The sequence below is a fragment of the Globicephala melas genome, chromosome 15, assembly GCF_963455315.2.
Source record: "Globicephala melas chromosome 15, mGloMel1.2, whole genome shotgun sequence".
Taxonomy (NCBI): Eukaryota; Metazoa; Chordata; class Mammalia; order Artiodactyla; family Delphinidae; genus Globicephala; species Globicephala melas.
The window spans coordinates 21,459,959-21,487,950 of NC_083328.1; the positions used below are offsets into that span (position 1 = coordinate 21,459,959).

The 27,992-nt window shown below is 51.7% G+C and overlaps 1 protein-coding gene, 1 non-coding gene and 1 pseudogene across 4 annotated transcripts; 1 reads left to right on the plus strand and 2 right to left on the minus strand.

Moving 5' to 3' along the window:
• Positions 1–99: 99 nt before the first annotated feature.
• On the minus strand, positions 100–27,926 carry SDR42E2 (short chain dehydrogenase/reductase family 42E, member 2). 3 transcript variants are annotated; one of them, XM_060285174.1, is made up of 12 exons: positions 27,813–27,926; positions 24,664–25,935; positions 24,102–24,197; positions 22,773–22,830; positions 21,986–22,104; positions 21,215–21,290; positions 17,219–17,301; positions 15,497–15,634; positions 14,916–14,981; positions 13,225–13,288; positions 11,635–11,708; positions 6,525–8,598 (listed from the first exon to the last, which is right to left on the minus strand). In XM_060285174.1, exons 2-12 carry the CDS (start codon positions 25,897–25,899, stop codon positions 8,359–8,361), a joined length of 2,250 nt encoding a protein of 749 aa, XP_060141157.1. In that variant the 5' UTR covers positions 25,900–25,935; positions 27,813–27,926; the 3' UTR covers positions 6,525–8,358. The 3 variants fall into 3 exon arrangements, 2 of the variants coding, with proteins under 2 accessions (XP_060141157.1, XP_060141156.1); XR_011376745.1 differs by lacking the exons at positions 21,986–22,104; positions 22,773–22,830 and adding an exon at positions 100–203 and having other exon boundaries at positions 7,916–8,598; XM_060285173.1 differs by lacking the exons at positions 21,986–22,104; positions 22,773–22,830.
• On the minus strand, positions 697–1,074 carry LOC115861082 (large ribosomal subunit protein eL22 pseudogene; annotated as a pseudogene).
• Positions 1,809–1,890, plus strand: TRNAL-UAG (transfer RNA leucine (anticodon UAG)). The gene has a single exon. It is a non-coding gene; the product is annotated as a tRNA-Leu (tRNA).
• Positions 27,927–27,992: the final 66 nt, after the last annotated feature.

Consider the following 27,992-nt stretch of genomic DNA (forward strand, 5'->3'; position numbering starts at 1 on the left):
TAGACTGCTGTCCCAAAGAACCATCTTCCCCATGTTAGAACTCAGGCTTTTATATTAAAAGGGGAGGAGGTGTGGTTAGTTGTTGTAAACTTCTTGGTGCTGGAATCCTTTGTTCTCGCAGCTGTCCACATAGGTCAGGTCACCATGTTCCTGTAAACCTCCAACAAGACAAATGTTCTTTTCTGTTCTGCAACTTTTTCTCTCTATAAGAATGGAAAAGTGTTAAGTTTAAAGGTCAGAGCCTTGAGAAGGGGGTATCCTGTATGTTTCAGACTACAGGCAACAATCTTTCACAAAAGGTGCAGAGCCAGCATGACTAAGCACAGGCAACAGAGCACAAAGGTTAGAGCTAAAGGAATAGATTCAGCATGGAGTCAGGTTTGTTCTTCTCTGTTATAGTTGCTGTTAACAAATGATGCAAACTACTGGAGAATGCTTTGACTCATTTGTGGGGGAATGACTCAAAGAGATCTCTGCTTCCTTCTTGTGGCCGCAGGGGGTGATATCTCAGAAGAGCTGAATACAATTAATTCTCGGTGGCAGAAAATGGAAGTTTGTTATGTATTTATTGATATGCATTTGCTCTGAATTTACTGCATTTTGTTTTTATTTTATTTTTTTTTACAAGGAAAACCACCATTTTGGTTCCCAAGTTTTATTCAAGAACTCACACAACATATTCCAGATAACCGAGTTTTAATCATCTTCATCCTTTTCTTCATCTTGATTAATCTGGAAGTAACGCAATTCGTAACTCTCTTTGCTGTTAGCAACTACGCGTAACCAATCATGTAGATTATTCTTCAAATATTTTTTGGTGAGGTATTTCGAATACCTTTTGGAAAAAGGCACCTCAGAGGTTACAGTAATCTTGTTTTTGCTTCTTTCGGTTGTTACAACACTCCACCAAGATTCCCAGCTTTTCCATTCATTTTGATTCTCTCCTGAAGAAACTGTTCAAAATTGGCAGCATCTATGATTCCATCTTCTATAGGGTGGGTACAGTCAAGGGTAAAATTCGGGACCTGCTTTTATTTTGCTCCCCTTCGCCACAAACTTTTTCACGGGCGCCATGGAGGCAGCGAAGGCAGAAAGGGTTACTGCATTTTAAAACACACTGAAATAGTCTACATAGAAGAACACTGGGTTTTGGGAGGCTAGGGAATCCTGGCTCTGCCTGGGGGTAGCTAACACAAGTTACTTTGCCAGTCTGAGCCTCAGTTTCCCCCTCTGTAAAAAGTAGATACGAGTGATGATTGAGGGAGCCTACATAAGGCAAGGATCTGTAAAAACGTTCAATGATTTTCCTTCCTGGACCCATGATTTTTACATCGCGGTGGCAGGGGCCGGCCATGGGGCCACCCGAGGCTGCAGGGGTTCCCTGAAGTAGGGCTAGAGAGTCCAAACAAGATGGGGACTCGGCCGTCTCTGCGCAAACCCGGCGGGACCCGCAGCCCAGCCAGGAGCAAGCGGCAGCGAGACACTGCCCCCACGTGGCCGTAGGCAGTATGCCACGCTCGTGGAAAATCAAATGCAAACATACATGACGAGTGAATATTAATATTAACAATTGGGAACTTCGTTTTCCTTTTTAATGCTGCGTCCCAACTGAACTTACTACTGCCGATTACAAGAGCACTTTGACTCCAAAGCCCAGGAGGAAGCCGGGGGTTAATACGCTGTAACTGGCGCGTGAAGCGTCAGGCTGATATCGGGCATGCGTAAACCGATGAGGGTGGGGCTTAGAGAACATGAGGCGTCGCGTCACTAGACTAATATAGTATGAACGGAAAATATTGCCACTGGGCGGTAGCGTGGCCGAGTGGTCTAAGGCGCTGGATTTAGGCTCCAGTCATTTCGATGGCGTGGGTTCGAATCCCACCGCTGCCACACCTTCAGGGGTCTCACTTTTCCATCCTTTAACTTCCATATCCTCTTCCAATTACTCTTCACTTTTTCTGCCTTCTGACGTTTTTTTTTTTTCCCCCCACAGTAGAAAATCCTCAGAGGGATCCTTCATTTCATTCACTTTCTCCTTACACAGGTATTTCAACCTGTAAAAGTTATTTCTTCCAGTTCAGCCTCTTTTTTTTTTTTAATGGAATGGGGAAGGGAGGGGAAAAGAAGGAAACTGCAGGACAATCCACCTCACTCCCTAGCCTACTACACAAACCCACCAATCCCGCTACCTTAAAAAACGGAAACAAAAACGTCTCCCTATTTCCATGGGAAAGCATCCTGAGATACCTTGAAAAGCTCTCAACAGTCTGTCTGCGCCTTTAATTTAATGCTTCAAGGCCTGAGTCCACTGGGAGTGGGCCCCTTTACCTCCCAAGGACAAAGATTAGGTGGAGGTGATTTTAATCAAGACGTCAGTTAGGAAGGGTCCCTTTCTGGCCCGCTCTGTGTCAGCAGAGAGCTCAGGCTGACTCCATAAATCACTGTTGGTAGAAACTGTGTCAGGTGACTTTATGGAGGGTCTGGGGTATCAGGAGCCCTGCCCCCCACCAGGTGTATCAGCCTTGAGGTCCCAGCTTCATTGATCCACTTCCTGCTTGTTTATTTACTCATTCAACAACCATTTATGAAGGGCCTACTATGTGCCAGAAATCAAGATCAACCTGAGGCTACAGAGCAAAACAGGAGGCATGTTTTGGGCCTCACAGAGTTCACAGCCACTGTAATTTCTTTAATTAGACCTATGAGGAGTGTCATGCAGAATGCAGAAGCCAACCCAGGGACAACGGAACAAGTGACTTTTAGCTTGGACTTGAAATTGAGAGATTAGCTAGTGAAGGTGGGAGAGGGGAGTTCCAGGAAGAGGGAACAGCATGTGGAATATCCTAGAGGCAAAGGAGAGCCTGGTGAGTCTGAGATGCTGGGAAGGTAATTCAGGGCAGCTGGACAGAGAGCAGCTGGACATGGCTAGAGATGAGACTGAAGTGTTAGGCAAGCAGGGCCATGAATGCCAAGTTAAGGCTTTGAACTTGGCCCTGAGGGCATGCGAAACCATGGAAAGGTTTTAAGCCGGAGGGTGGCATGTTCCAATTTTGGATGTTGCCTCTGGCAGTAGGAATAGGAGGTTCCATTCAAAGCCTACTGTAGTTGTCTAGGACAAAGGAGAGTGGCTTGTACCATGGTTGTGACAGTGTGTTGCACAGGGAGACATTTTGGAGGTGGATCTGACAGAACTCAATGACAAAGACATAAAAAAGAAGAACACATCGAAAGCGATGACCAGGTTTTGGGCTTGAGCCACTGGATGGCTGGCAGTGCCTCTCGTCTCCCTAGGAGGGAACATGGGATGAAGAGGACGTTTGTGGAAAAGATGATTTCACTCTGATCCACACTGAGTCTGAGATTTAGGACATGGGGTTGAGTAGATTGGACATAGAAGTCTGGAGGCCAAGAGAACACTCTGAGTAATTGATACAGATTTGGGAGGCACTGGAGACTGCGGTCATGGGAATGGATGAACTTGCCCAGGAAGAGCATGCAGAGGAAGTAGAGGGACCAAAATGGAGTCCTGAGGACCATCATCCTAAAGGGAATGCAATGGAAAAGAAGCCAGTGAAGGAGATAAAGAAGGACTGGAGACACAAGTGGAAGACAGGTGTGTTGTCATATAGATTGTTGTCAAGAAGATTATGGCAAGAAGGAGGGAGTAGCCAACTATGCAGAAGAGACTTGGCAGAATAAAGACTGAAAAATATTCTTTGGTTTTATGATTTGTGGACAAGGTCATTGATGACCTTGATTAAAGCCATTTTGGTGTGAGTTGAAGAGAAGAAATGGAAACATAAGTGTGGACATCTCATCATGAAATTTCATGAGTGATGGTAGCAGTAGCGGGAGGGGGAATGGGGAGTCAAGAGAAATTTTTTTTTTTTTTTGGCGATACGCGGGCCTCTCACTGTTGTGGCCTCTCCCGTTGCGGAGCACAGGCTCCGGACGCGCAGGCTCAGCGGCCATGGCTCACGGGCCCAGCCGCTCTGCGGCACGTGGCATCTTCCCGGACCGGGTCACAAACTCGTGTCTCCTGCATCGGCAGGCGGACTCTCAACCACTGTGCCACCAGGGAAGCCCAAGAGAAACATTTTTAAGATGAGAGAGACCAGATGATGTTTTAGACGCCTGGCATTGGGTCTACAAAGGGGAATAGCTCCATCACCCATAATGGAAAGTTTATGAATTCGCCTTAATGGTCCATCCTGATTGGCTATTTCACTTTGAGCTGCCCACACTAATGACTCTGTTTTCTGCGTTTATAATGCTTCTGCTTAGTGTCTCCAAGAAAGCTAGGACCGCTTCCTACTTGCTGTCTCAAAATTAGAACACTCCCTAACACTATACACAAAAATAAACTCAAAACAGATTAAAGACCTAAATGTAAGGCCGCATACTATAAAACCCTTAGAGGAAAACATAGGCAGGACACTCTCTGACATAAATTGCAGCAAGATCTTTTTTAATCCACCTCCTAGAGTAATGAAAATAAAAATAAACAAATGGGAACTAATTAAACTTAGAAGCCTTTGCACAGCAAAGGAAACCACAAACAAGACGAAAAGACAACCTACAGAATGCGAGAAAATATTTGCAAATGAAACAACTGACAAGGGATTAATTTCCAAAATATAAAAACAGCTCACGCAGCTCAATATCAAAAAAACAAACAACCCAATCAAAAAATGGGCAGAAGATCTAAATAGACATTTCTCCAAAGAAGACATACAGATGGCCAAAAAGCACATGAAAAGATGCTTAACATCACTCATTATTAGAGAAATGCAAATCAAAACTACAGTGAGCTATCACCTCACACCAGTCAGAATGGCCATCATCAAAAAATCTACAAACAATGAATGCTGGAGAGGGTGTGGAGAAAAGGGAACCCTCCTGCACTGTTGGTGGGAATGTAAATTGGTACAGCCACTATGGAGAACAGTATGGAGGTTCCTTAAAAAACTAAAAATAAGGGCTTCCGTGGTGGCGCAGTGGTTGAGAGTCCGCCTGCCGATACAGGGCACACGGGTTCGTGCCCCGGTCCGGGAAGATCCCACATATCGCGGAGCAGCTGGGCCCGTGAGCCATGGCCGCGGAGCCTGTGCGTCCGGAGCCTGTGCTCTGCAACGGGAGAGGCCACAACAGTGAGAGGCCCGCGTACCGCAAAAAAAACAAAAACAAAAACAAAAAAACCCCTAAAAATAGAGCTACCATATGATCCAGCAATCCCACTCCTGGCCATATAGCTGGAGAAAACCTTAATTTGAAAAGATACACGCACCCCAGTGTTCATTGCAGCACAATTTACAATAGCCAGGACATGGAAGCAACCTAAATGTCCATAGACAGAGGAATGGATAAAGAAGATATGGTACATATATGCAATTGAATATTACTCAGTCATAAAAAAGAATGAAATAATGCCATTTGCAGCAACATGGATAGACCTAGAGATTGTCATACTGAGTGAAGTAAGTCAGACAAAGACAAATATCATATGCTATCACTAATATGTGGAATCTAAAAAATGTACACATGAACTTACTGGAGTTTTCACGGCTGTAGAAAACAAACTTACAGTTACCAGGAGGGAAAGGGCGGGGATAAATTGGGAGATTGGGATTGACATATACACACTACTATATATAAAATGGATAACTAATAAGGACCTATGTATAACACAGGCAACTACTCAATACTCTGTAATGACCTATATGGGAAAAGAATCTAAAAAAGCATGGATATACGTATATGTATAACTGATTCACTTTGCTGTACACCTGAAACTAACACATCACTGTAAATCAACTATTTCCAATAAACATTTAAAATAAAATATCTATGAGAAGGTATACAAGAAAAAAAAAAAAGAACCTCACGGAGGGTGGGTTATCTGGGCAGCCTCTAAAACCCTCATGGGCACTCGGTTCCTCTGCTGGGTGGAAGTGCTACCTCGTTTCCCACTGGGTGAAGACACTTGAGCGGAAGGAAGCTTTCTGGCATAGTGACCCATGCTGGCCCCATGCCCAGGGTTTAGACAGTCTACTTTCAGGGGAAGAGATGACTTAGAGAAATCCAGAAAACAAAGAAATCGGTTTTGCTTTTGGGTTTCACAAGCTGAGGTTCGGCAGTAGACAAAAGATCTAGAAGATTATGTGAACAGTGAAAACCTGTTTTCCCTGCCCTAAGGACAGATTTCTCAGGACTGGTAGCGAAAGTCAGAGGAGAAGGTGAGTTTACATGCAAGCATGTTACTGAGAAGAAAGAAAGCCCCAAATGGCCTGACGTTTGTGGATCTGAGACTGAGAAAGATCCCAGAGCTCAACCCAAGCCCTGACGTGGCTAAGGTGCAGAAAAGCAGAAATAACCATGTGTCGTGTTTAGGCCAATGGGCCTTGGGCAGGTCCTCCAAATTACCTGGCCTGTAGAGAAGTGACCCCCACCCTCCTCTACTCTTTGAAGTTAGGCAACCCCAGTTTCCTTATTTATAAAATAAGAATAATAAGCTCTATGTAAGGGTGGGCCTGAGAATTAAGTACGAGCATACAGGTGCAAGCTCTTTCAAACTGTCAAGCATTAAACATAAAGGATAAAGCATAAACAAAGCATAAAGGATTATTACTGAGCTTTTAAAAATTATATACACACATGCAAATTCAACAGAGCAAACAGGAGCACACATTTTTGAACTGCTTCACGAACTTTCTTAATTGTTCAGCAGAGGACATACTGCTGATGCCCACGCCGGGCGATGGCCACGTTGGCCCTAACACATTTGCTCCCCCCGACCCCGTCACAGATTTCTTTAGGCTTGTGATGGTTTTCTTCTCTGCTAGGATCCATAGTTTTATCAGCCAATTCCACGTGTGCATATTAGGATATATATACAGATGTATTTACACACTAATATTTTGGTATTCACAATTGATACCAAGATGATAGGGAGGCACTGTTTCCGTGGAGAGCAGCGCTGGATTAAGAAATTTTGTGGTTTAAACATTAAAGATTATGGTGATCACTACTGGCCCCCTCATTAACAAATTGAAGCGATAGTAAAACAAAAAATATGACCAACTAATTTCTAATAATTCCCATTATTACTATATTGGTACTTTTTAGAGAGATCCAATTTTTTTAAAGGTTTTTTTTGAGACTTAATTGACATGTAACATTACATTAGTTTCAGCTGTACAACATAATTATTTGCCATATATATATATATTGTGAAATGATCACAATGTCTAGTTAAATGCCATCACCACACAGAGTTCCAATTATTTTTCTTGTGATGAAAACGTAAGATCTACTCTCAGCAACGCTCTTTTATACAATACTGTATTATTAACTATAGTTACCAGGCCGTACATTTCACTCCCATAATTTATTTACTTTATAACTAACTGGAAGTTTGTATCTTTTGACCACCCTAAAAAATTTTTTTTAATTTTCCTTTTTCGATGTCCCTTCTGGTATTGAAGTCTGTGCTTACTGAGTCATCCCCAGACTCATGCACCGGAAACCCAAAAAGGCCAAGTTCGGCTGGGCAGAAGCCTGGGTCTCAGGTGTCCTTCCAACCCCGTCTATCAACACACAGGGAGACCTGCATGAGTGAGCGAACCCAAAACATAAGCATAGCGGCTGATCGAACCCAGTGCTCCTAGAAGGGGTCTAATCCAAGATCCCGAGACGATCTCAGGACAAGCACAGAGAAGCTCGGGCAGCGAGGAGGGTCCGTGTCCCTAGAGAGGTAGCAGCAGCCAGCGAAAACTTGCAAACGTCAGCCCAGCTGCACGAGCGGCTGCAGCTAGGCCCCTAGGAGTGGAGCCAGACGGGAGGGGATGGGGCTAAGGCTGAATCACAAACAGGAGAGGAGAGGGACCGACCAAGAGGGATGAGCAAGTCTAGTTACCAAAGGAGAAACCAAGGCGAGGATTCAGGCGTTCGGCTAGAGCCAGAAACGGGGCGGACCAGAGCAGGGGAGAACGCGGGGGCGGGCCAGGCCTGGGCAGGGGCGGGGAGAAGGCCTGGAAGGCGGAGCAGGCTGTGAAGATAGGACCTTCTCGTAGGCATCCCGGCCAGGTCAGAGGGAGACCAAGGCCGGAGGGAGGGGAAGGGGCGTGGTCAGGGCTCAAGAGGCGGGGCAGGGGCACGTCGAAACCCAGAGGGCGGGACAGGGGCGGGGTTAGAACGCCGGAATATCCAAGCGGAAGACCTGCTAGGCAGATCCAAGCCCAGAGGGTGGGGCAGGGACAAGCCCAGGACTCAAGGGAGCGCCCAAGTCCGCAGGGCGGAGCAGGGTCTGGTCCAAGTCCTGAAGGCGAAGCAGGGGCAGGGACAGGCCGGCGACGATGGTCAGACGACGAATGGCCGCGGGCCTAGGAAGTGCAGGGCCAGCACGAGCAGGCCAAGGAGCAGCAGCAGCCCGAGCAGCAGCCGCAGGAGCGTCCGCGCTGTGGAGCCGCGGGTTCCCTGGCCCGTCGACTGCACGTATCGCTCCACGGCGTCTGCGAAGCTGAACTTGTCGGGCACGTAGCCAAGCTGAGCACGGGCCTTAGCGATCTGGAAGGTGTGCGTCACGGCCACGCTGCGCACCTGCGGGGAGAGGCGGGGCAGCCGAGGGACGGGACTAGTGGGCGTGGGGAGCAACCTCTACCATGTTTCACTCGGATAAGAGAGGGTAGGGATTTCCCTTCCGTCGCACAGAGATTTAAAAGGACCTCTATGCTGGATCTTGCGTCTACGACGCCCTCATGGGGAGGATTTCCTGTCTCTCTTCCACCTCCATTTTCCTCGGGGGGGGGGCCGCCTCCAGGATACATTTTCTGCATCTCCCCACCCTTCTGAACTCCTCAGTCCCCCAAAAGTAAAGGCCCCACCTCTGCATTCCCCTTCCCCGGCCCTAGCACGATGCCGGGGCTCAGGAGGCCCTGATACATTCTGCCTGTGGCCTGAGTGCAGCTATCCGGAAAACTTGTCTCCAGGAAACATCCTTCACTTCTCAGCCCACAGCCCCAGATGGAGTCTGGGCAGGCAGGCTCCAGGGTGCAAGCTTCACGCCCTGGCTGATTTAACTGAGCTTCCCTAAGAGAGGAATTCAATTATGCATAAGTGATTACTCTCTCCAGGGTTTGAAGCTGCGTTTCCTGATGCCAGATGGCCTGGGTCCCACAGGCTTCAGAGGTAGTGCTGACAACAACAATTACTGAGTAAGCACTCTGTGCCTGTCATGCGCTAAATTCTCTCTAGGCCATATCTCATTTAATCTTCTGAAGTGGTAATACCACCATCTCCTCTTTTGAAAATTGAAGATCAGAGAGGTTAAGTGACTAGCCCAGGGTCACACAGAGAAGCCAAACTCTAGCTCATGCCCTTCCCAGCTATGCTAGGATTGAGAAGATACCCTCCCACCTGACTCATTTCTTTGCCTTTTGTTCCTCAGCTGGACACTGGGAAGGAGTCCACTAGCTGCTTGATTCTGCCGTGGCCCTGAAACAGCCCTTGGGGTCAAGCCCCTGGTCTTGGATGCTTGTGTGAGGAGAGAGGGAGAGAGGCCAGTTCTTGTCCTTTTTTGCCTCAGCTAGTAAATTCAGGGCTTTGGCGGGTACAGCTGTGAACTAGATAGGCAGGGTCCTGGGACACAGCGTTCTCAGATGTCAGGCTTAGATGTCACCTCCTTTGGGAAGCCTCCTTAACTTCCTCAGAATTGGCTTAGGTGCCCCTTCTGTGTACTCTGAAGTTCCTCATTATTTCCCCCAGTATAGCCCTTGCTGGGCTGTCTTCCCCTTTGGACTGTGAGCTCACCATTAAATGAGATCATAATCTTTTTGCCCCTCCTAACTTAGCAAAGCAACAGGGACAATCAAATGAGAGAGTGGACTGGAAGGATTTTGCAAATAACACCAAACACCACTTGTTGCTTTACTGTTTACAATCTGCATTAAAACATCCTCTCTTTTAAACTGTATGTGTGAATAGAAAGCAAGGACTGCCTTGCCTCCACTCCTCAGCACAGTGCCTGGCCTACATTAGGTGCTCAATACATGTCAAATGAATGAAAGAAGGCTATAAAGTCAAACTAGAGGGCTAGTTGGGGTGTCATAGACTGACCAGAAGAGGGCGCCCGAGCTACAGTGCCCAGAAAATTCCCAGCTAACTAGGGATCCTTTGCCCCGCCCCGAGTTGAACAAGGAAACCCACCAGTAAGGAGAGAGAGGGGAGCCGGCTCCCTACCCGACCACAACTCAGCAGCACTTCGGCAGCTATTTTATGTGACTATGATTCCTGACATTTCACAAGCTAGTGGTTAAGCTTGAAATCATTTAGGTCTCCTCTGGGTTCAAATCTCGATGCTGCTACATAAGGGAATGGTCATGAGCCAGGTTATTTCACCCCTCCCCCTCCCCCCGCTGAGTGTTTCATTTCCTTCTCTGTACATGGAGGTGATAATAACAGAATCCACAGTGTATAGTAGTTGTGAAGATTAAATGAGATAAACACAGTGCCTGGCATTTCACACTCTATAGATGGTCCCTATTTTCATTATTCTCTTTCCTCTGCTAGTCCAGACGGTTCAAAGGAGAGACCATAGGGAACTGCGTCTTTCTGTGGCCCATTCTCGATTCTCTGAGGTGGAGAGCACTGAGCTTGGAATGTGAAGCCAATTCCAGAATGGTGGGAGCTTGGACAAATCACTTATTTCTCTAGTGCTCAGTTTCTCACCATTAAATGAAATCATAATCTTTTTGCCCCTCATAACTTAACAGAGCATCAGGGACAATCAAATGAGAGAGTGGACTGGAAGGATTTTGCAAATAACACCAAACACCACTTGTTGCTTTACTGTTTACAACCTGCATTAAAACACCCTCTCTTTTAAACTGTATATGCAAATAGAAAACTGCATCATCATTATTTGAGAACAGTGTTCTTAACACAGTAGGTACTTAATATATACTTATTATTCAGTGAGCAGGAACTGTGAGCCTCGAATCAACAGGCTGTGTGTGTGTGTGTGTGTGTGTGTGTGTGTGTGTGTGTGTGTGTGTGTGTATTGACAGTTATTGGGAGGAATGACATTCTAAAAAGTGTATTTCATGGAACCTGCCTTTGGGAGCCTCCAGTCTGGCTGGGAAGACAAACTGCTTATGAATGAAATGACAGTGATAAAGGATGGGATTGGACTTCCCTGGTGGCGCAGTGGTTGAGAGTCCACCTGCCGATGCAGGGGACACGGGTTCGTGCCCCGGTCCGGGAAGATCCCACATGCCGCGGAGCGGCTGGGCCCTTGAGCCATGGCCGCTGAGCCTGCGTGTCCGGAGCCTGTGCTCCGCAATGGGAGAGGCCACAACAGTGAGAGGCCCACGTACCACAAAAAAAAAAAAAAAAAAAGGATGGGCTTGGAGCTGTTGCCCTTCAGACCAAGAGAGCACAGCCTCAGCAGAAGCTCAGAGGTTGGGACGTTATACAGGAGCTGGCCCTAGATTTGAGCCCACATGGTAGGTTCTGAGACCTCAGGCAAGCATCCAGTTACGGTGTCAAAAGGTGAGGGTTTGTGGCAGTGAAGAAGGGGCAGGAAGGCAAGTGAGGGGCACCAGGACACAGGGGCTCCCCTCACAGCAGCCCACTTACCTCACTCCGGGTGAGCAGTGGCGGGAGGCTGCAGATGGGCTTCAGGGCCAGGTGCAAATACTCCATCACCGTGGCTGTGTGGGGAGAGAGGGACCAGTGACCAGGGGGCCTGCTCTAGGCAAACTCCAGGGAGGTCGTCAGAGACAAGTCAGTTGGGGGCATTATTTGCTTTGCTAGGGGGAATCTTCACGTTGCCAAGTTTTCCTGTCCTTGGATTCCTTTAAATCAGCAGTCCTGGGGTGCCTTGTTTGGCTGTGAAATATGTCACAAGTAAGTTATTATTAATATGAAAAGACTGACATTTTACAATAAATCTGAGCAGATTCAAAGTGATCTCTACAATCACGTCTCTCTCACGCACTTCTATCCCGATATGCTCTCTTGAGTCAGGGAGAAAGAAGTGGGAACAGTGGTTCAACTCAGCCTGGGCTGCACTTTTTAAAATGTTCCTTCTTCCCCCACCCCCTTGCTTCCTGGGAGGTAATTGGTCTGGGGGTGTGGCTGAGGCATTTTTAAAAGCTCCCAGGTGATTCTACTGTGCAGCCAAAGTTAAGAAGCACTGAGTTTACAGTCAGCTCACTGGGAATTGGGAATTTATAGACAGTCTCCAAAACCTCCAGGACCTGCGGTTGAACTTTTCTCAGCTGGGGGTCAAGGAGTGTCAGTCCTGGTGGTGACGCTGTGCAGGGGAAGTCATCCTGTGTGGGCACCTTGGGGGACAAAAATATGCAAACCCCTGCTTTAAATGGCGGGCATCCCAATGCCTTATTATTATTATTTTTTTGCCTGCGCTGTGCAGCACGTGGGATCTTAGTTCCCAGACCAGGGATCGATCCCACATCCTCTGCGTTGGAAATGCGGAGTCTTAACCACCGGACCACCAGGGAAGTCCCCCAATGCATTTAAAGTGCAAGAGATCCAGCTGAGGTTTTCCAGGAACACAGTTATCTGTGACTTGGGGGCCACCTGCCCCCTCGGGCTGATCACTCCAAGCCTGAAGCCCGTGCTCATTCCAGCTGGAAGGAGGCCAGCATAGGGAAGCTGGGGCGTGAGAGTGGAGACTGACCTTCAGGGTGAGGAGGAGACTCTAGGGTCAAACGGAACCCTCACATGTCCAAAAGCAGCCTTAACTCCAGGGCGACCTTGGGGGATGGGGCATTCCAGCACAGGCAGCAGGACTGGGCGTGGGCTGCGCAGTCAGCGGAGCCCAGTGGGAATCCTGCCTCTCCCACTTTCTCACTGGGGCACCATGGGCAGGTAGCTAACCTCTCAGAGCCTCAGTTGCCTCATCTTTACAATGGGCCTAACCCCACCCACCTTGCAAGTGGGATAGGGTTTAAACAGGGCCAGGACTAGGGTGAGGGGAGTGAGGTGCCTCGAGTGCAAAATTTAAGGAGGCACCTGCTCTCAGGGCTGGGCAAGTGCAGGTGGGGCTTGGAGCATTTGACTCCTGCGAGTGAGGGTTTCCTTAAATTTTGTGCTCTCAGTGCCCCACTCGCCTCAGCCAGGTCCTGGCTCTGGGTTTAAAATGAGGGAATGCGTGTACATCTGGCACGTGGAGGGCTTTCACATACACACTCCTTTCCTCACCTGACAGGTAAACCCAGGAAGTAGGAACCTGGATCCAGGGCTTGCTGTACCCCAGCTTCTCAAACTGCAAGGAAATATGGCTTGAGGTGAGAACAGATCCTTGGGGGGCTGGTATAGGCCACGTGTTGCCTTTACCCCAGGGCCAGCAGAGCACCTCCTGGCCCCTCCTCAGCTGCCCACCAAAGGGGGCAGACCCCACAGCCAGCCCCAAGTTTACACCAGTCTTTAAATGAAGCCCGCACTGTGACCTGGAAAACTAAGTAGGAACTGACTGCATAGGGTACAGTCCCATCATTTAGTTATTTTTTACATCTGCGTACACCCAAAGACACTCTAAGGCACTTACATAGAATCTGATTATTTTCTAGAATCTGCTTTTCTGCTATTAAATTAAAAAAATAAAGCATACGTGTGGAGGGTGGTGGGAGAAGCATGAAGAGATGGGCTGGCATAGGATGAACTGAGGTCTTCACTTGTATGAAAACCCTCCAGGTCAAAAAGACAGATAATAACAAGTGTTGACAGAATGTGCAGAAACGGGAACCCTCTAACACTGCTGGTGGGAATGTAAAATAGTGCAGCCACTTTGGAAAACAGTCTGGCAGTAACTCAAAAGGTTAAACATAGAGTTACTGTATGATCCAGCAATTCCACTCCTAGGTATATACCCAACAGAAATGAGAAAATATGTCCACACAACTAGTTACACACGAATGTTCATACAGCATTACTGATAACAGGCCCAAAATGGAAAACCCAAATTTCTATCAATTGATGAATGGATTAACAAAATGTGGCACAGCGATTGAATGAAATATCTTTCTGGCAATAAAAAAGAATGAAGTACTTTATGACACATCCACAACATGGATGAACCTTGAAAACATGCTAAATGAAAGAAACTTAACACAAAGCCCACATACTGTATGATTCCATTCATAGGAAATGTCCAGAACAGGCAAATCTACAGAGGCAGGAAGTAGCTTAGTGGTTGCCTGTGGCTAGGGGTGGGGTGGGGTGAGAGGTAAATAGAAGTGACAGCTAAAAGGTATGGTTTGGGGAGGTTCTTTTCTGGGAAGGTGACAAAATGTTCTAAAACGTGTTTTGCTGATGGTCGCACAACTCATACTAAAAACCATCGACTTGTATGCTTTCAATAGGTGAACTGTATGGTCTATAAATTATATCTCAATAAAGCTGTTAAGAGTTGACATGCAAAGGGCCTGAATGCCCCCAGGATGTATCCTCCAGCGCCCAGCGCGGGGTTTCTGGTCTACCCCTTCCTGGAGTCTGTAGGCTGCTGCGAGAGGAGGCCAGGACTCTCAGAGGGGCTGCAGCGTAGGGGCCCGAGGGCCAACACCTCCCTTTGTGCTTTGCCTACCTTCTACTTACCTCTTTCAGGGCCTCACCACATAGTACGGGGGCCACAAGCAAAATCCCACAGGGCAGGACATCGACATAAATCAGGAAGCGTGCTGGGAGGGACTATGGCAAACTGAGGGAGCTCACAGCCCCCCAAAGCGGCAGCCACTACCCAGCTCAGCCAGTTCCAATGTTGCCCAGTGGACACTGTTGCCAGAGCTGGTTTTTAATGTGAAATCCTCTGATTTTTTGGGAAAAGGTGAGAGGGAAAGAAGACATGGGGATCCCTGAATTCTCACTTGGGATGGGGGCGGTGTCCGGGCACCTACCAGTGGGGCCATCCACTCGAAGATGTTGACACTCTCCCCGTCATTGATGTAGTACGCCTGCCCACTCTGAGGGGGACACGCGGGGAGGGGGACGGTCAGGCACATGCCCGCCGCCGCCTGACCCCACCCTCTCCGATGGCTCCCAGCAGCTGCCCCAACTCCCCACTTCTGCTGAGCAGCCCTGGAGACGGACCTGAACAAGTCCCTCTGAGTTCCGGGGCTGCCAAGTGACTAGCTGTATGACCTCAGTGGAGTCACTTAACCTCTCTGTACCTCAGTTTCCTCATCTGAGAAATGGGAGCATAATAATGGCATCTCCCCCTTGGGCTGTTGTAAAGGTGCAGGTGACAATATATGTAAAATGCTTAGCATTCGGGGACTGTAATTCCGGGCTCAACAACACCTACCTCACAGGGTCATTTCAAGGAGCTAACGACGCTCTAAAAGGCCACTTTCCCCCCACCCCCTCAGGCAGCTTGAACTGGGGAGCTATGTCGTGTGTGAGCCAGGAATCCCCGAGGGATGGGGGACCCGCCTGCAGCCCAAGGGGTAAGGTCGGGGGAGCACTGCAGGAGACTCACGGCCACGTAGCCCTTGCTGGCGGTGAGGGCCTCGGCTGCTAGCACGTGTGCCTGCACCAGGTTGCACACGTGGACCCAGTTCATCCTCGTCCTGCGGTCCCCAAATCGGAACATGAACAGTCTCTTCTTGATGTGGCTCTGGTGGGGGGGGGGGAGAGGGCGAGAAACACAGACCTAGCCTGGAGTGGCTTTAAATTCCATCCACATGCAGAAGGCTCCCAGGCCGGACTCCTCTGTCCCAGCCCCACATGCCTTCCGGAAGTCTCCACTTGGCTGCCCGATAGACAAGGCAGACTTGTCCTGTCCTGTGAGCGCCTTATCCCCATTTGGCCGCCCCCCACCCCCAGCCCACAGCACCCAGGGCTCAGGCCTAAAGCCTGCAGCCAGCTTTGGCTGTCCCCTCCCTCACGCTCCACACCCAACCCGTCTGCAAACCCAGTCGTCTCAGCCATTACAATCTGTCCAGAATTCGGCCACTCCTCACTGTACTGACTTCCGCCCTCATCTCTCACCTGGACACTGAAAGAGCCTCCTAACTGGTCCCCTGCTTCCACCCCCCCCCCCCACCGCTGTGGCCTGTTCTCCGTGCAGCTGGGGGATCCTTTTGAATCCTAAGTCAGATCGTGTCTCTTCTGCTCAGAAACTTCCGGACGCCGGGTGGCAGAGGAGGCCCTTCTGCTCTGGCCCCAGCTACTCTCTGACGTGTCTCCCACCGACCCTTTTGCTCACTCTGCACGAGCTACTCGGCCTCCTGGAACGTGCCAGCAGGGCCCCACCTCAGAGCTTCGGACTAGCCGTTCCCTCTGTCTGGAAGGCTCTTCCTCCAGATAGCTGTGTGATGCACCTCGTCACCTTCAAGTTGCTCAATATCCCTGCTTGAAGAGGCTCCCCGACTGCCGGCACCCCCAGCTTCCCCCAACCCCACTCCACTTTTCCTCTTTCTCCATAGTCCCTGGCACCTTCAAACGTTCCTTGTATTGTATCATGTTTATTCTCTCTCTCTCCTCCTGTGAGAATATAAACCCCACAGGGGCGGGAATCATCTGTTTTGTTCACTGACCTGTCCCCAAACCTGGAACAGTTTTTCATTTCCAGCTTTGTGCCCAAGCTGTCTCCTCTATTTGGACCACTTTCTCTCTACCACCCCATTTCCTTGGTTAGCTCCTTCTGTATCCAAACAGCACAGCCATCAGTTCCTCCAGGAAGCCCTCCTGGACCTCCCCTGCCAGGCCCTCTCTGCTGTGCTCCCATCTTCTCCCTCTCACCTCTACACAGCCCTTACCACCCTGAATCTGTGACTGTGGAGTCTGTCTCCCTGACTAGGCTGTGAGAAATTTGAGGACAGGATCTAGAGGCCCTTGTAGCTATATCCCTGGCAACCAGCCTTCTCTGGAGACAGGTTTTCTGTGTGAAAAGCCTGGTGCTGGCAGCATGAGATGAGCCATCTGGCCCTTAGGGAGCTCACATCTGAGCAGGGCAATAGTTTCCTCTGCTTCTTTGGGGTCATAGCTCCACGTCTCCTCTACCGGTACCCAGGCCTGGCTGGCGCACCCTGAGAGCTCTGTTCCTGGTGGGCCTCATGGGGGCAGGACTTCTCCCAGAACTGAGGGTCCCCCGCTCGGGACACTGCCCTAAGACTGACGCGATGACCGTGGGTCCCCATTCACACACATATCAGCCAGGCTCCTCCTGTGCCTCCGGCCTGGGGCTGGGACAACATACCGCCACACGGGGCAGGTGCCTCTGCTCTTCGGGGCCGTAGATCCCTGGGGGCCGGAGCACACATGTCCGCAGAGCGCCTCCTCCTACAACACAGGGGAGGGCAGTCAGGGGCCTGGGGAGGGGTGGATGAGCAGGGAGAGGGACAGAAAGGCTGTCCGCATCTCCTGGTTCTTACCCGGAAAGGTAGTGGGGAAGGCAGGGCCTTGGGGTTTCCTCATTCAATTAATTATTCTCTCAGTCGATCAGTCAGTCATTCAACAAACACTGTTCAGAATCATTCCCCACCTCCACCCCCCTCAGCACTGGGCCCTGGGATGGATGCTGTGAAGAATCCAAGGATGACCAAGAAATGGTCCCTGCCCTCACAGTGCTCTCAGGCCAGTAACAGAGGCAAGACCTAGATGTAGGTATCTGCATGGCCCGTGAGAGTCTAACCAGCACTTGACAGACATGACCTCCTTCAACTCCCAGAGTCCTACTGTGTCCATTTTACAGATGCGCACAGACCCACACGTCCTCATGCCAATAGCTATAGTACTTTACTTTTTCTGGTCATCAGATAAGGATCACGATGGCTCTCAGAGAGGTCCTACTATGTGTCTGGTGCTCTGGTAAGCCTGGAATTTTTCCCTCAAAGCAACCCTATGAGGTGGGAGCTCTTATTATTCCTGTTTTATGGATAAAAGAACCAAGGCTCAGAGAAGGGATGTGATTTGCCTAAGGGCACACAGCTCAGCCTCGGAGCGGAGATGGGGACCAAAGTCCAGGCACTTTCCACTAATACCTCCGGTGATACAGTACCAACAAATAGGCCCTCAGCTCTCTCAGCCTGGGTCTCCTCACCTGGAAAATGGGTGCTTTGTAACTCGTGGTAGCAGTTATACTTTCCAGACAACCAATGGAGAAATGAAAAGGCTAGAGCCATCAGCATGAGAGCTGGGGGTCTGTTCCCCTAACTCTCACTGCTCTGTGCCAGCAGAGTCCCCAGACCAAGACAAAGCTTGGTCCAGGGCTTCCCAAATTCTCTTCTGAGGGGCCCCCACTGGTGGAAGTGGGAGCATGTCTCCCCAGGGGAAGTCTGGGGGTACAGCCTGAAGGGCTGCTCCAAACATATTCTTTTTAAGTCTTCAGAGGACCTACAAAATTTTCAATTTATTCTCATAATTCATTTGTGTTTAAGATTAAAATTTTTTTAAATTACTATTTGTAAATTATTCGATCCCCAACCCCAACTCCTTAACTGAGATGGAGTCTCCTGGAAGATGTTTCACTCCTCCAAGGCTCAGGTTTCCCAAGCAGCTGTGCCTCCAGTTTGGGGAGCCTAGTGTATGCCATCCTCTGGGACCGGAAGCCCACCTTCCTTTGGGGGCCCCTTCCCCTTTGCACCAGGTCTAGCGGGGACTGTCAGTCCAGATGCACCTCTCTTCCCTGAGATGGCAGCCACAGGACCCAGGCTGGGCCAATGCCATGTTCTCACCCAGGAATGTGACTCTGTGCATTACTGACATGGGATCGAAAATCACAGGAGTGGGTTCACCCTGAGAGACTGATCACCAGCTCCTGTCTCCCAGGTCCCTGGAACTGCCCTGACCCTGTCCTTTCTGAGCCCTGGTGGTCATTTTTCTGGAATATATTTTCCAGAGGCTATCCCAGTATAAATTCCATTTTCTCCATAAATTAGCCAGGGTCAGTGTCTCCGGGTCATAGCCAAACACCCTGACTGCTCCCCCACCAAAACCCTCACTTTACAATGAGGCCCAGTGTATTGGGTTGAACAGTGGCCCCCAAAAGATATGTCGGTGTCCTGGAACCTGTGGATGCTACTTTATTTGGAAAAGGGGTCTTTGAGGATGTAATTAAGGACCTAAAAACGAGATGATCCTGGGTTATCCGTGCGAGCCCTAAATCCAATGTCAGGTATCCTTATAAGAGACTCACAGAGAAGAGACAGATGGAGAAGAGGAGAGGCCATGTGAAGACAGAGGAGGAGACTGGAGCGACGCAGCCACACATCAAAGAAGGACCCCAAGCTTCTGGGGCCATCAGAAGCCGCAAGAGTCAAGGAAAGATTCTCCCCTCGCACTTTTGGAGGGATCGCAGCCCAAATGACACTTTGATTTCAGACATCTGACTGCGAACTGTGGGAACTGCGAGAGAAGAAATTTCTGTTGTTTTAAGCCACCAGGTTTGTGGTAATTTGTGCCAGGGGCCCCAGGACACTAATGAACCCAGAGACAGGAGGACACGACACATTCACATGGAGCTGGGGTCTGCATGCCTCAGGACTCTGCTACAGGGACCAGGGTGCTCCATGCCAGGTTAGAGGCAGAGTCTCAGGGACCAGCTTGGGTAGTAGGGACTGGAAATCACCCAGGGTGACGTGGCTGGACTCCTGCAAGGCAGGTATCAGGTGAGCTTTTCTGTAAACAGCCTGCAGCTAATTTTAAACTCTGGGTCACCTGGGCATGGTGCGGGGAGGTTGGTTGGGCTACAGCTGACACTGGCCAGTGGGGCGCTGGGTGGCCACGTCACAGAGGGACTGCGCCCAGGGTATCCATGACTCTCCTGACCATGGAAAGCTGGGGATGCTTGTATAAATAATTATCAGCCAGAGGATTAGGTGTCTGGCTTGTAGGCTGCTGGTCCAGCCAGGGGAGGCCCTGGTAGAGAAGAGAATTCAACTGCCGAGGGTCAAACTCCTGGGAAACACAGATGGATGTTCCCACTGGGATAAGGGGTTGAGGCTTGACAGGCCCAGGGTGAGAGGGTGGGGTGGGGAGGCTTTTAGGGAAAAGAGTTCATGCTCAGAGACTCACTCAGCCATAGCTACAGTGGAGCACAATGGTTAAGCCCCAGGCTCTGGTTTTAGACTCCCCTAGGGGGAGAGGGGGTTTTCAAATCCCACCTCTGCCACCTAAGAGCTATGTGACCTTGAGCTAAGTCAGTTAACCTCTTAGCCTCAGTTTTCTTTCCTGTAAAATTGGGGATTATAATTTCAAACAACCTTCGTTCTCCAAATCCACTTGGCTCCTGAGTTTAGACAGTGAGGGAAACCAGGTTTTCTGTTTCTTTTTAGTTTCTGAATTTCAGAAAGCAAATAATGATAATTTAGATAGCAGGAATTTATCTGAATCTATTGATATTTGACTCCTGAGTTTGGAAAGCAAGGGGTAGCTAAGGTTCTTACCTCACATGGATGCTATGAAGATGTATTGAGACTTTTGCAGGTAAAATCAGCGTGTAAAATAGGGCTTGGCATGTAGTAAACACTCAATAAACACAATATGTCCATGTTAGTGTGTTTTTTTTTTAACAATGCCCATCATTATTTTGTTCTCACTCAAGCTCTTTGAGGTAAATTCCACTATCCATTTTTTCATAGGTGAGGAATCTGAGGCTGGGAGAGGGTAAGTGCATTGCCCAAGATCACATAGCTGAGAGGCGGTGGAGCTTGGATTTGAACTCATTTCAGTCTGATGCCAGTACGTGGGTGCTTAGCCACTGTGCCATGCTGCCACCTGTCCTTAATCTACTATTATTTCTCTATCACAATACAGTAAGAAGAGGCAATCCAGTAAGGCAGCCAAGGCCGATTCTTCTGCGAGTTACTGAAGGGCTCCTCACTTGCACAGCCCTTCCAAAGCGCTATATTTCATGCATATTCATAAGTTTGTACTCTTATAAAGAGGGTCCCCAAAACTGGATGCCCTCCTATATGGCAGAAAAGAGAGCTAGACGTGGACTAGCTCAAGTGTCTCCCCACCAGGACATGAACAATGTGAGGGCAGAGATTGGGCCTGACGTTTTCCGGGCTGTATCCCTGGTGGAGTGTGGGTGCTCAGAATTTGTTGGATGACGAATGTCCAAGGCCCTGGGGAAGGGTTCTTTGGAAGGAAGCTGGGAACATACCAGCTATAAGCTAGAATCGCACATGTGCTTCAGGGAGGGAGCAGTGGGCATGCACGTTGGCTGTGAGCAGGGACTCCCAGTACTCACCTGGGAGAGGCGTCCCGTTGGCCATGAGGATCAACTGGTCAGCAATGGCTTTGGTTCGGGAGTAGTGGTCCACGTGCTATCAGAGAACAGGAAGCACAGAGCCACCGAACGGGGGTCAGAGACACTGCTGGCCACACCTGCCCGGCCCACCCAGCCCTCCCGGCCCCAGGGCTGTACCTCTGCTTCAGACCACATGGGGGTTCACTTCTGGGACCCCCACTGGGAAATGGCCAGGCCCTGAGCCCCACTCCCCTTCCTCTCCCTCTGGGTGGGAGCCACAGGAACAGGAGAGTTCAGAGCAGTAAAAACGACCAGGGGCTCCCTGATTCGGGGAGGCTCCTGCGAGCCACAGTGCCTGCTCTGGGATGTGAATGCTGGACGTGAGTGGATGGATTTTTCACATGGAGGCCTTAAGCGCTCACGGGGCATTTTCACATACATCAACTCATTTCCTGGTCTCCACGTCCCCATAGGGTGGTGCTATCACACCCAGACGAAGAAGGGGAGCCTCCCAGTGAAGCGGTTTGCTCAGGGTTCCACAGTAGAAAGTGGCTTTGCTGGTTCAAAGCCAGGTCTATGTGATTTCAAAGCTCCTACTGGCCCGACCAGCCAAAATAGGAGAAGGCTTTGGCGCCACGCCGTTTTGGGGACCCTTTCTTCCTGGGTCTTACCCTGAATTGTGAAATTGACCCTGGCTCCGCCCATCCCTACCCTTTGGACTGTGGGTTCCAAGTCCATTGGCCCCGCCCACCTCTCCTGGAAGCCAGGTACCTTCTCCAGTGGGAAATATGGCACAGAGTCCTCATCGCCCTGTTCTATGGGCTTCCCGCCGAATGCGACATTGACGGTGCTGGTGTAGACAAGCCTTGGAACCCGCCGGTGGACACAAACTACAGTGACAGGTCACACGGCAACACACACACACACACAGTTGATGTGAGCAGGGAGCTGGTTGAGGAGGAACCCATGGGGACCTCCTTGGGCAAATCTTCCACCCAGCCTCCTGCACACATCCTGGCTCGGGACGGAAGAGCCTCCTTCCCTTAACTTGGGGAGGGGTCAAGTCCCCGCTCCCTGGGCCCTTGGGGGCCGGGCTGGCTCATTCTTCCTTCTCAGTGTGGCTGCGGCCCCTTAGCTACCTTGCCAGGGACAGGTCAGAAGAAAAGTCTCACTCAGTGGGGACATAGGGAAAACACACTCTAGAATCAAAGAGAAAAATGCAGGACAAGGCAGGACGTGCCCAGAGAGCCCAGGTGTGAGTTTTCTAATTTGGTGCTCCAGCAACTTTTCTCGCCCGCAACCCCTAATCCCTCTGTGCAAACTCCACTCCCCGCGTCCCCAGACACACTGAGGCCACGCTGAGCCCCATGCCGGGGCCTGGGCAGGCCTGCAGAACAGGAAGGATGTGCTGCCCACAGGCCCTCTACTGGGGAGGGCGGGGGTCGGGGGGAGGCTCCCACCTTTGTCCCCCTGCCCTGTCCCCCAGAGCCGGGCCTGCGCAGGGGTGGGGAGAGAAGCACAAACACACAGCAGGTCACACTCTGCTCTGAGCGCCTACCATCAATCACTAGTTTGGTGCCTCCAACATTTATAGACTCAATCTGCTCTTTTTGCAGCTAAAAGACAAGATGGAGGTGGGAGAGTCGGGGTGCTGTCTCTTGCCTTGTAGCTGAGGCCATGAGGCTGGGCTTGGGTGGCAGGGCGGGGGGCTGCAGCTCAGAGGCAGGGATCCCGAGGGGCCCATGGGCAGTGCGGGGGCCCTGGGCTCTAGTGCCCTTTTCCGTCCCCATATGCCTGGGCCACAGGGGAGGCTCTACCCACCCCTCTGGCCATCAGCTCCCTCATCTATGAAGTGAGGGAAGACCCCCTTGGGTGGTCAGCAGGATTTAATAAGCCCCATGAGAGGACATGGTACAGGGCTTGACACAGAGAAGAGCCTCAGATGTGTTGGATTGTTTCCTGGCTCTAGAAGTCTCAGCTTCCTTATCCGTAAGACGGACAAGTAATACTGTCCCTACCCAAGTGAGAGGGCTGGGCTTTGAAAAATAAAAACAACTGGGCTGCAGTGAGAGCTGCTTGTGCGCCAGGGATTGGGCGAAGCCTTTACATCTCATTTAATCCCTACAACCACATGACAGGTGGGTTCCCTATTGATTTTCAAACTATATTTATTCTTGTTGTGGTTGTTTTCAATAGGTAATACAGTCACAAGGTTAAAAATAACTCAAACAGTAAAACAAGAATGCAATGAAGAGGAAATTTCCCTCCCAATCCTGATGCCAAGTCTCCCTTTTCCCTCCCCAGACTGTTACCAGTCTCTGTATTTCTAGAGATAATTGACACATTAATATCAGCGCACACAATGTGTGAGTATATAGCTTTTTTTTAAAAAAAAAAAAAACAGCGTCAAACACTGTTTTCGTACCTTGGAAATTGTTCTGTTATCAGTACATATCGAGTTACCTCATTTTTTTGAATGGCTGCCTGGAATTTCATCGTTTAGCTATATCACAATTTATTTATATAATCTCCAATGGATGGGCATTTCAGTTATTTCCTGTTTTGTTATTAAAAACAATGCTACAAATACATAAGTAAGTGTAGTTTCTGAGTCAAAGGGTATTGCGTGCTTTGATAGATACTGTTACACTGCTCTCTGGGGAGGTCGTGACATAAGTACTAGCAGTGTCCTCACTCTACAGGTGAAGAAACAGAGGCTCAAAGAGGTTAACTCTCCTAGCCACGCAGCTAGAACACGGCAGAACTGGCACGTGGTCCCATGGGTGTAGCCCAAATCCCCCCTGGAGTAGGTGAGGAGCCTGATGGACACCGGGCATGAAGGGGGCGGGCAGAGCCGGGGCCTAAGCCTTGCGTGGGAGGCGCTCACCTGCTCGGCACCAGACATTCCGCAGGAGGCCATGTGGAACACACAGTCCACGCCTTCGAAGGCGCGGTGCAGGGCTTCTGCGTCGCGGACATCAGCCTGAAACAGAGAAGGAATACACGGAGGTAGGAGGTCTGGGTCCAAGGCAATCAGAGGTAACAGCTGTGCCGGGCCCCTCTCCCCACCCCGGGCCCAGCACCTGCAGGGCCCAGACAGGCTGTGGGGCAGGATTTACTAGATGATCCCACTGGGCGTCTTCATCATCATCGGCCCCATGTATGGAGCTAAGTCACAGAGGCTGTGCTCAGTGTTTTACATGCACTGTCTTCTCAACTCCCCACGAGACCCTTGCGAGGCAGATATTGTTAGTGTCCCCTTTCTGTGGATGAAGACGCGAGGCTCAGAGGTGCGGGACCCTGTGGCCAAGGCTGCCCAGCTGGGAGCTGGAGTTGGAGCTTAAACAGTCTGACTCCGAAGCCTGTGCTCTTCAACGCCAGGCACCGGTTACACATCAGACACCATCCCCTGACCTCCACCACCAGCCTGCCCCCCGCCATCACTGCACCTGGATGAACTCGGTCCCCGGGCACAGCACCCACTGGGGTCTGCGGAGGTCGAGCAGGATGACAGAAATGCCGCTCTTGGCCAGGCTGGAACCCAGGCTAAAGCCCAGGTAGCCTCCTCCTCCAGTCACCAGAACCTTCTGCTTGGAGGCCTGCACAGGTGTGGCCTGAGTCTTCTGCTGCAGTACTGGCACTGGGGCTGTCACTGGCTCACTGGGTTTCTGCCCAGCCCCTGATTCCCGTCTGGGCCCGGGCCCTACCCCTGAACCAGATAAAGGTGCAGCTCCTGAATCAGGTACTGACCCAGCTCCTGGCCCAGGGCCCAGAGCTTGTCCAGGTGCTGAAGCAGCACCAGGCCCTGGTCCAGGCCCCGAGGCAGCACCAGGCCCTGGTCCAGGCCCCAAAGAAGCACCAGGCCCTGGTCCAGGCCCCGAAGGAGCACCAGGCCCTGGTCCAGGCCCCGAAGAGGCACCAGACCCTGGTCCAGGCCCCGAGGCAGCACCAGGCCCTGGTCCAGGCCCCGAAGCAGCACCAGGCCCTGGTCCAGGCCCCGAGGCAGCACCAGGCCCTGGTGCAGGCCCCGAAGAAGCACCAGGCCCTGGTCCAGGCCCCGAAGCAGCACCAGACCCTGGTGCAGGCCCCGAAGCAGCACCAGGCCCTGGTCCAGGCCCCGAAGCAGCACCAGACCCTGGTCCAGGCCCCGAAGAAGCACCAGGCCCTGGTCCAGTCCCCGAAGCAGCACCAGGCCCTGGTCCAGGCCCCGAAGCAGCACCAGACCCTGGTCCAGGCCCCGAAGAAGCACCAGGCCCTGGTCCAGGCCCCGAAGCAGCACCAGGCCCTGGTCCAGGCCCCGAGGCAGCACCATGCCCTTGTCTGGGTCCCAGAACAGCACTAGGCTCCTTCCCAGGCCCTGACACTGCTCCAGTCCCTGGCCCAGCTCCCGAAGCAGCACCAGGCCTTGATCCAGGTTCTAGAACCACACCAGGCCCCAGCCCAGGCCCCGGAACAGCACCAGGACTCGGCCCAGGCCCTGGCACAGTACCAGGCCCAGGTCCAGGTCCTGACCCAGCACCAGGCCCCGGCCCAGGTCTGGACGCAGCAGCAGGCCCCGGCCCAGGCCCTGCCTCAGACCCCAGGCTTGAGACCCCAGCCCAGGCCTGGCAGACAGGGCAGCTCTGCTCGCCCTGCCCTGCAGCTTTGCAGGCCTCTGGGGAGGAGCCTGCCAGGTTGGGCTTCATCTTCTACTGAGCCATGTGGACCCGGGATCTGTCCACCTGTAGGAAAAAACAGAAGAACGTATGTTCTAGAGTTGTCTCAACTCATGCGGATTATCAGACCCCTGGGGGCTCAGGAGACCTCCTGGTGGGAATTAGAGACCCTCTGAGTTCCCAAACCTGTCCCTTTCAGAATCTTGAGAACTTCCAAGGTGGCTGCTGCCTTCCTCAGAGTCAGAGACAAAGTGGCCAGGCCTTGGGTTTCACAGCTCAGGAGACCAAGGCCCAAAGTCACACTGCATGGCTGAGATTTCCACCAAGAATTCCTGACTCCTCTACCAGTTCCTTAAAATCCCGGTTCCCATGTAGTACCAGAGGGAGACAGATCAAATCGTGCCAAGGGGAACCCCACCTGACTGGGGGGGGTGACTGCTTTCTGACGGGGAAATGGGGAGGGCTTCCTGGAGAAGGAGAGAAGGGAGGAATCCACATGGGAACCAGAGGGCCTTGGAAACTTGCACAAGTGCTGCACCGCCTCTGCCCTGGCAACTGCTGCCTCTGGTTCTCCCAGGTCCCCCAGCAGTGCAGATGGCTGGTACCACAAGGCCTACCAAGCCCCCTGTGGGCTTCAGGATCAGCTCTGTGGGTCTCGGGGGCCAGCACTGAGGATCTCGTCCTCCTCACTCTAGACTTAGAGCGAGCCAGGCTGTCAGTCCCTGTTACCATCGTCTCACCCCCTGCCTCCCACCTCCTGCTCCACCCGAGGACAAGGCTGGCCCAGGGGCCGGATCACCATTATCATCATTAATGACAGCAGCGACTGTGTACTGTCAGCCTGCCGTGCGCCAGGCCCCGTGGATACAGAGAGAGGTAAACTCTGCCCTGCGTGGCACACAGGGGCTGTAAAAAAAGAACAGGTGCAACTGGGTGACCGGATGACTGAGTAACGAGCCCCACAGGTGTTGCTGGTGGTGGTCACGGGGCAGGGGCCGCGACAGCTATACAGCATCTTCTAGTGTCCTCTGTCACTGCCCTGCTCTCCGAAGTTCTGAGTGAGGGATATAGTCATGCCCCATACAAGCACTGACACTCACCGGTGTGACAGGGAGGGGAGACACCCCAGATGTTAGTCGTCACAGGGGATGGGTCTAATTCCTCCACTGGGAGGGGGGAATACAACCACAGAGTGGAGCCCTCCTCTACCCAGGCCCAGGGGCCTCTGTCCTGGGGAAGGGTTTGTGGCCCCAGAACTGTCTTTCTAGCCTCTGGGGCTGCTTCCAGCGACAAAGGCTGGGACGCTGCCTCAGGTCCCATTTGCTGGGTGTGCCCTTGGGCAAGGTCCTTATAACCTCACTGCACCTCAGTATCCACGTCTGTCGACTGAACCCCCATAACTCTCACAGCTGGCAGCGTCCTCACAGACCACTGGCATGCACGCTCCAAGAAGGCTTGGATCACTGTAGGGTGCGTGGCACCCTGGCACAAAGCAGGCCGTCAGTAAACAGCCGCTGAGTGAACGAAACCACTCAGGACTGTTCTGCAGCAGGGAGCCTAGGGCCAAGCACCCGGCTGACCCCCCCCCCCCCGGCACTGCCACATTTAATCCTCCTGGCGGTCCTGTGCAGCGGGGGCTACTGTTCCCATCATCCGGGGAGGGAAACTGAGGCTCAGAGAACATTTGCGAACTCTGATGGAGTCTCAGTGAATGGCTGGCCCTGGATCCAGGTCGCTGGGGACCCAAAGCGGGGTTGGGTGAACAGAATCTGTGGAAGATGGTCGGGGATCCCTCCGGGCGCGGGCGCGCTCCCCTCGATGGGGCGGCAGGAGCGGACCCCCAAGCTGAGAGTGGCCGCCTGGCAGCTCGGGGGCGGGTCCTCCCTGCTGCCGCGTGCGCCCCCCGCCCCGCGTCCCTAGCCTCACGCCCTGGCTGCGCTCACCCGGCCCGGCTCCCGCGGCGCTACGCGATCCCGGCTGCAACCCCGCGTCAGTCAGTCTCCGCGCAGAGCCCGGCGCTACGGGGCTGCCCCCCTCCTCGGGGCGGGGCCGACCGGGGCTCCTGGCACCGCCCCGCGCCCGCCCCGCGCCAGTTTCCTGCGTCCCGGCTGCACCCACTACCC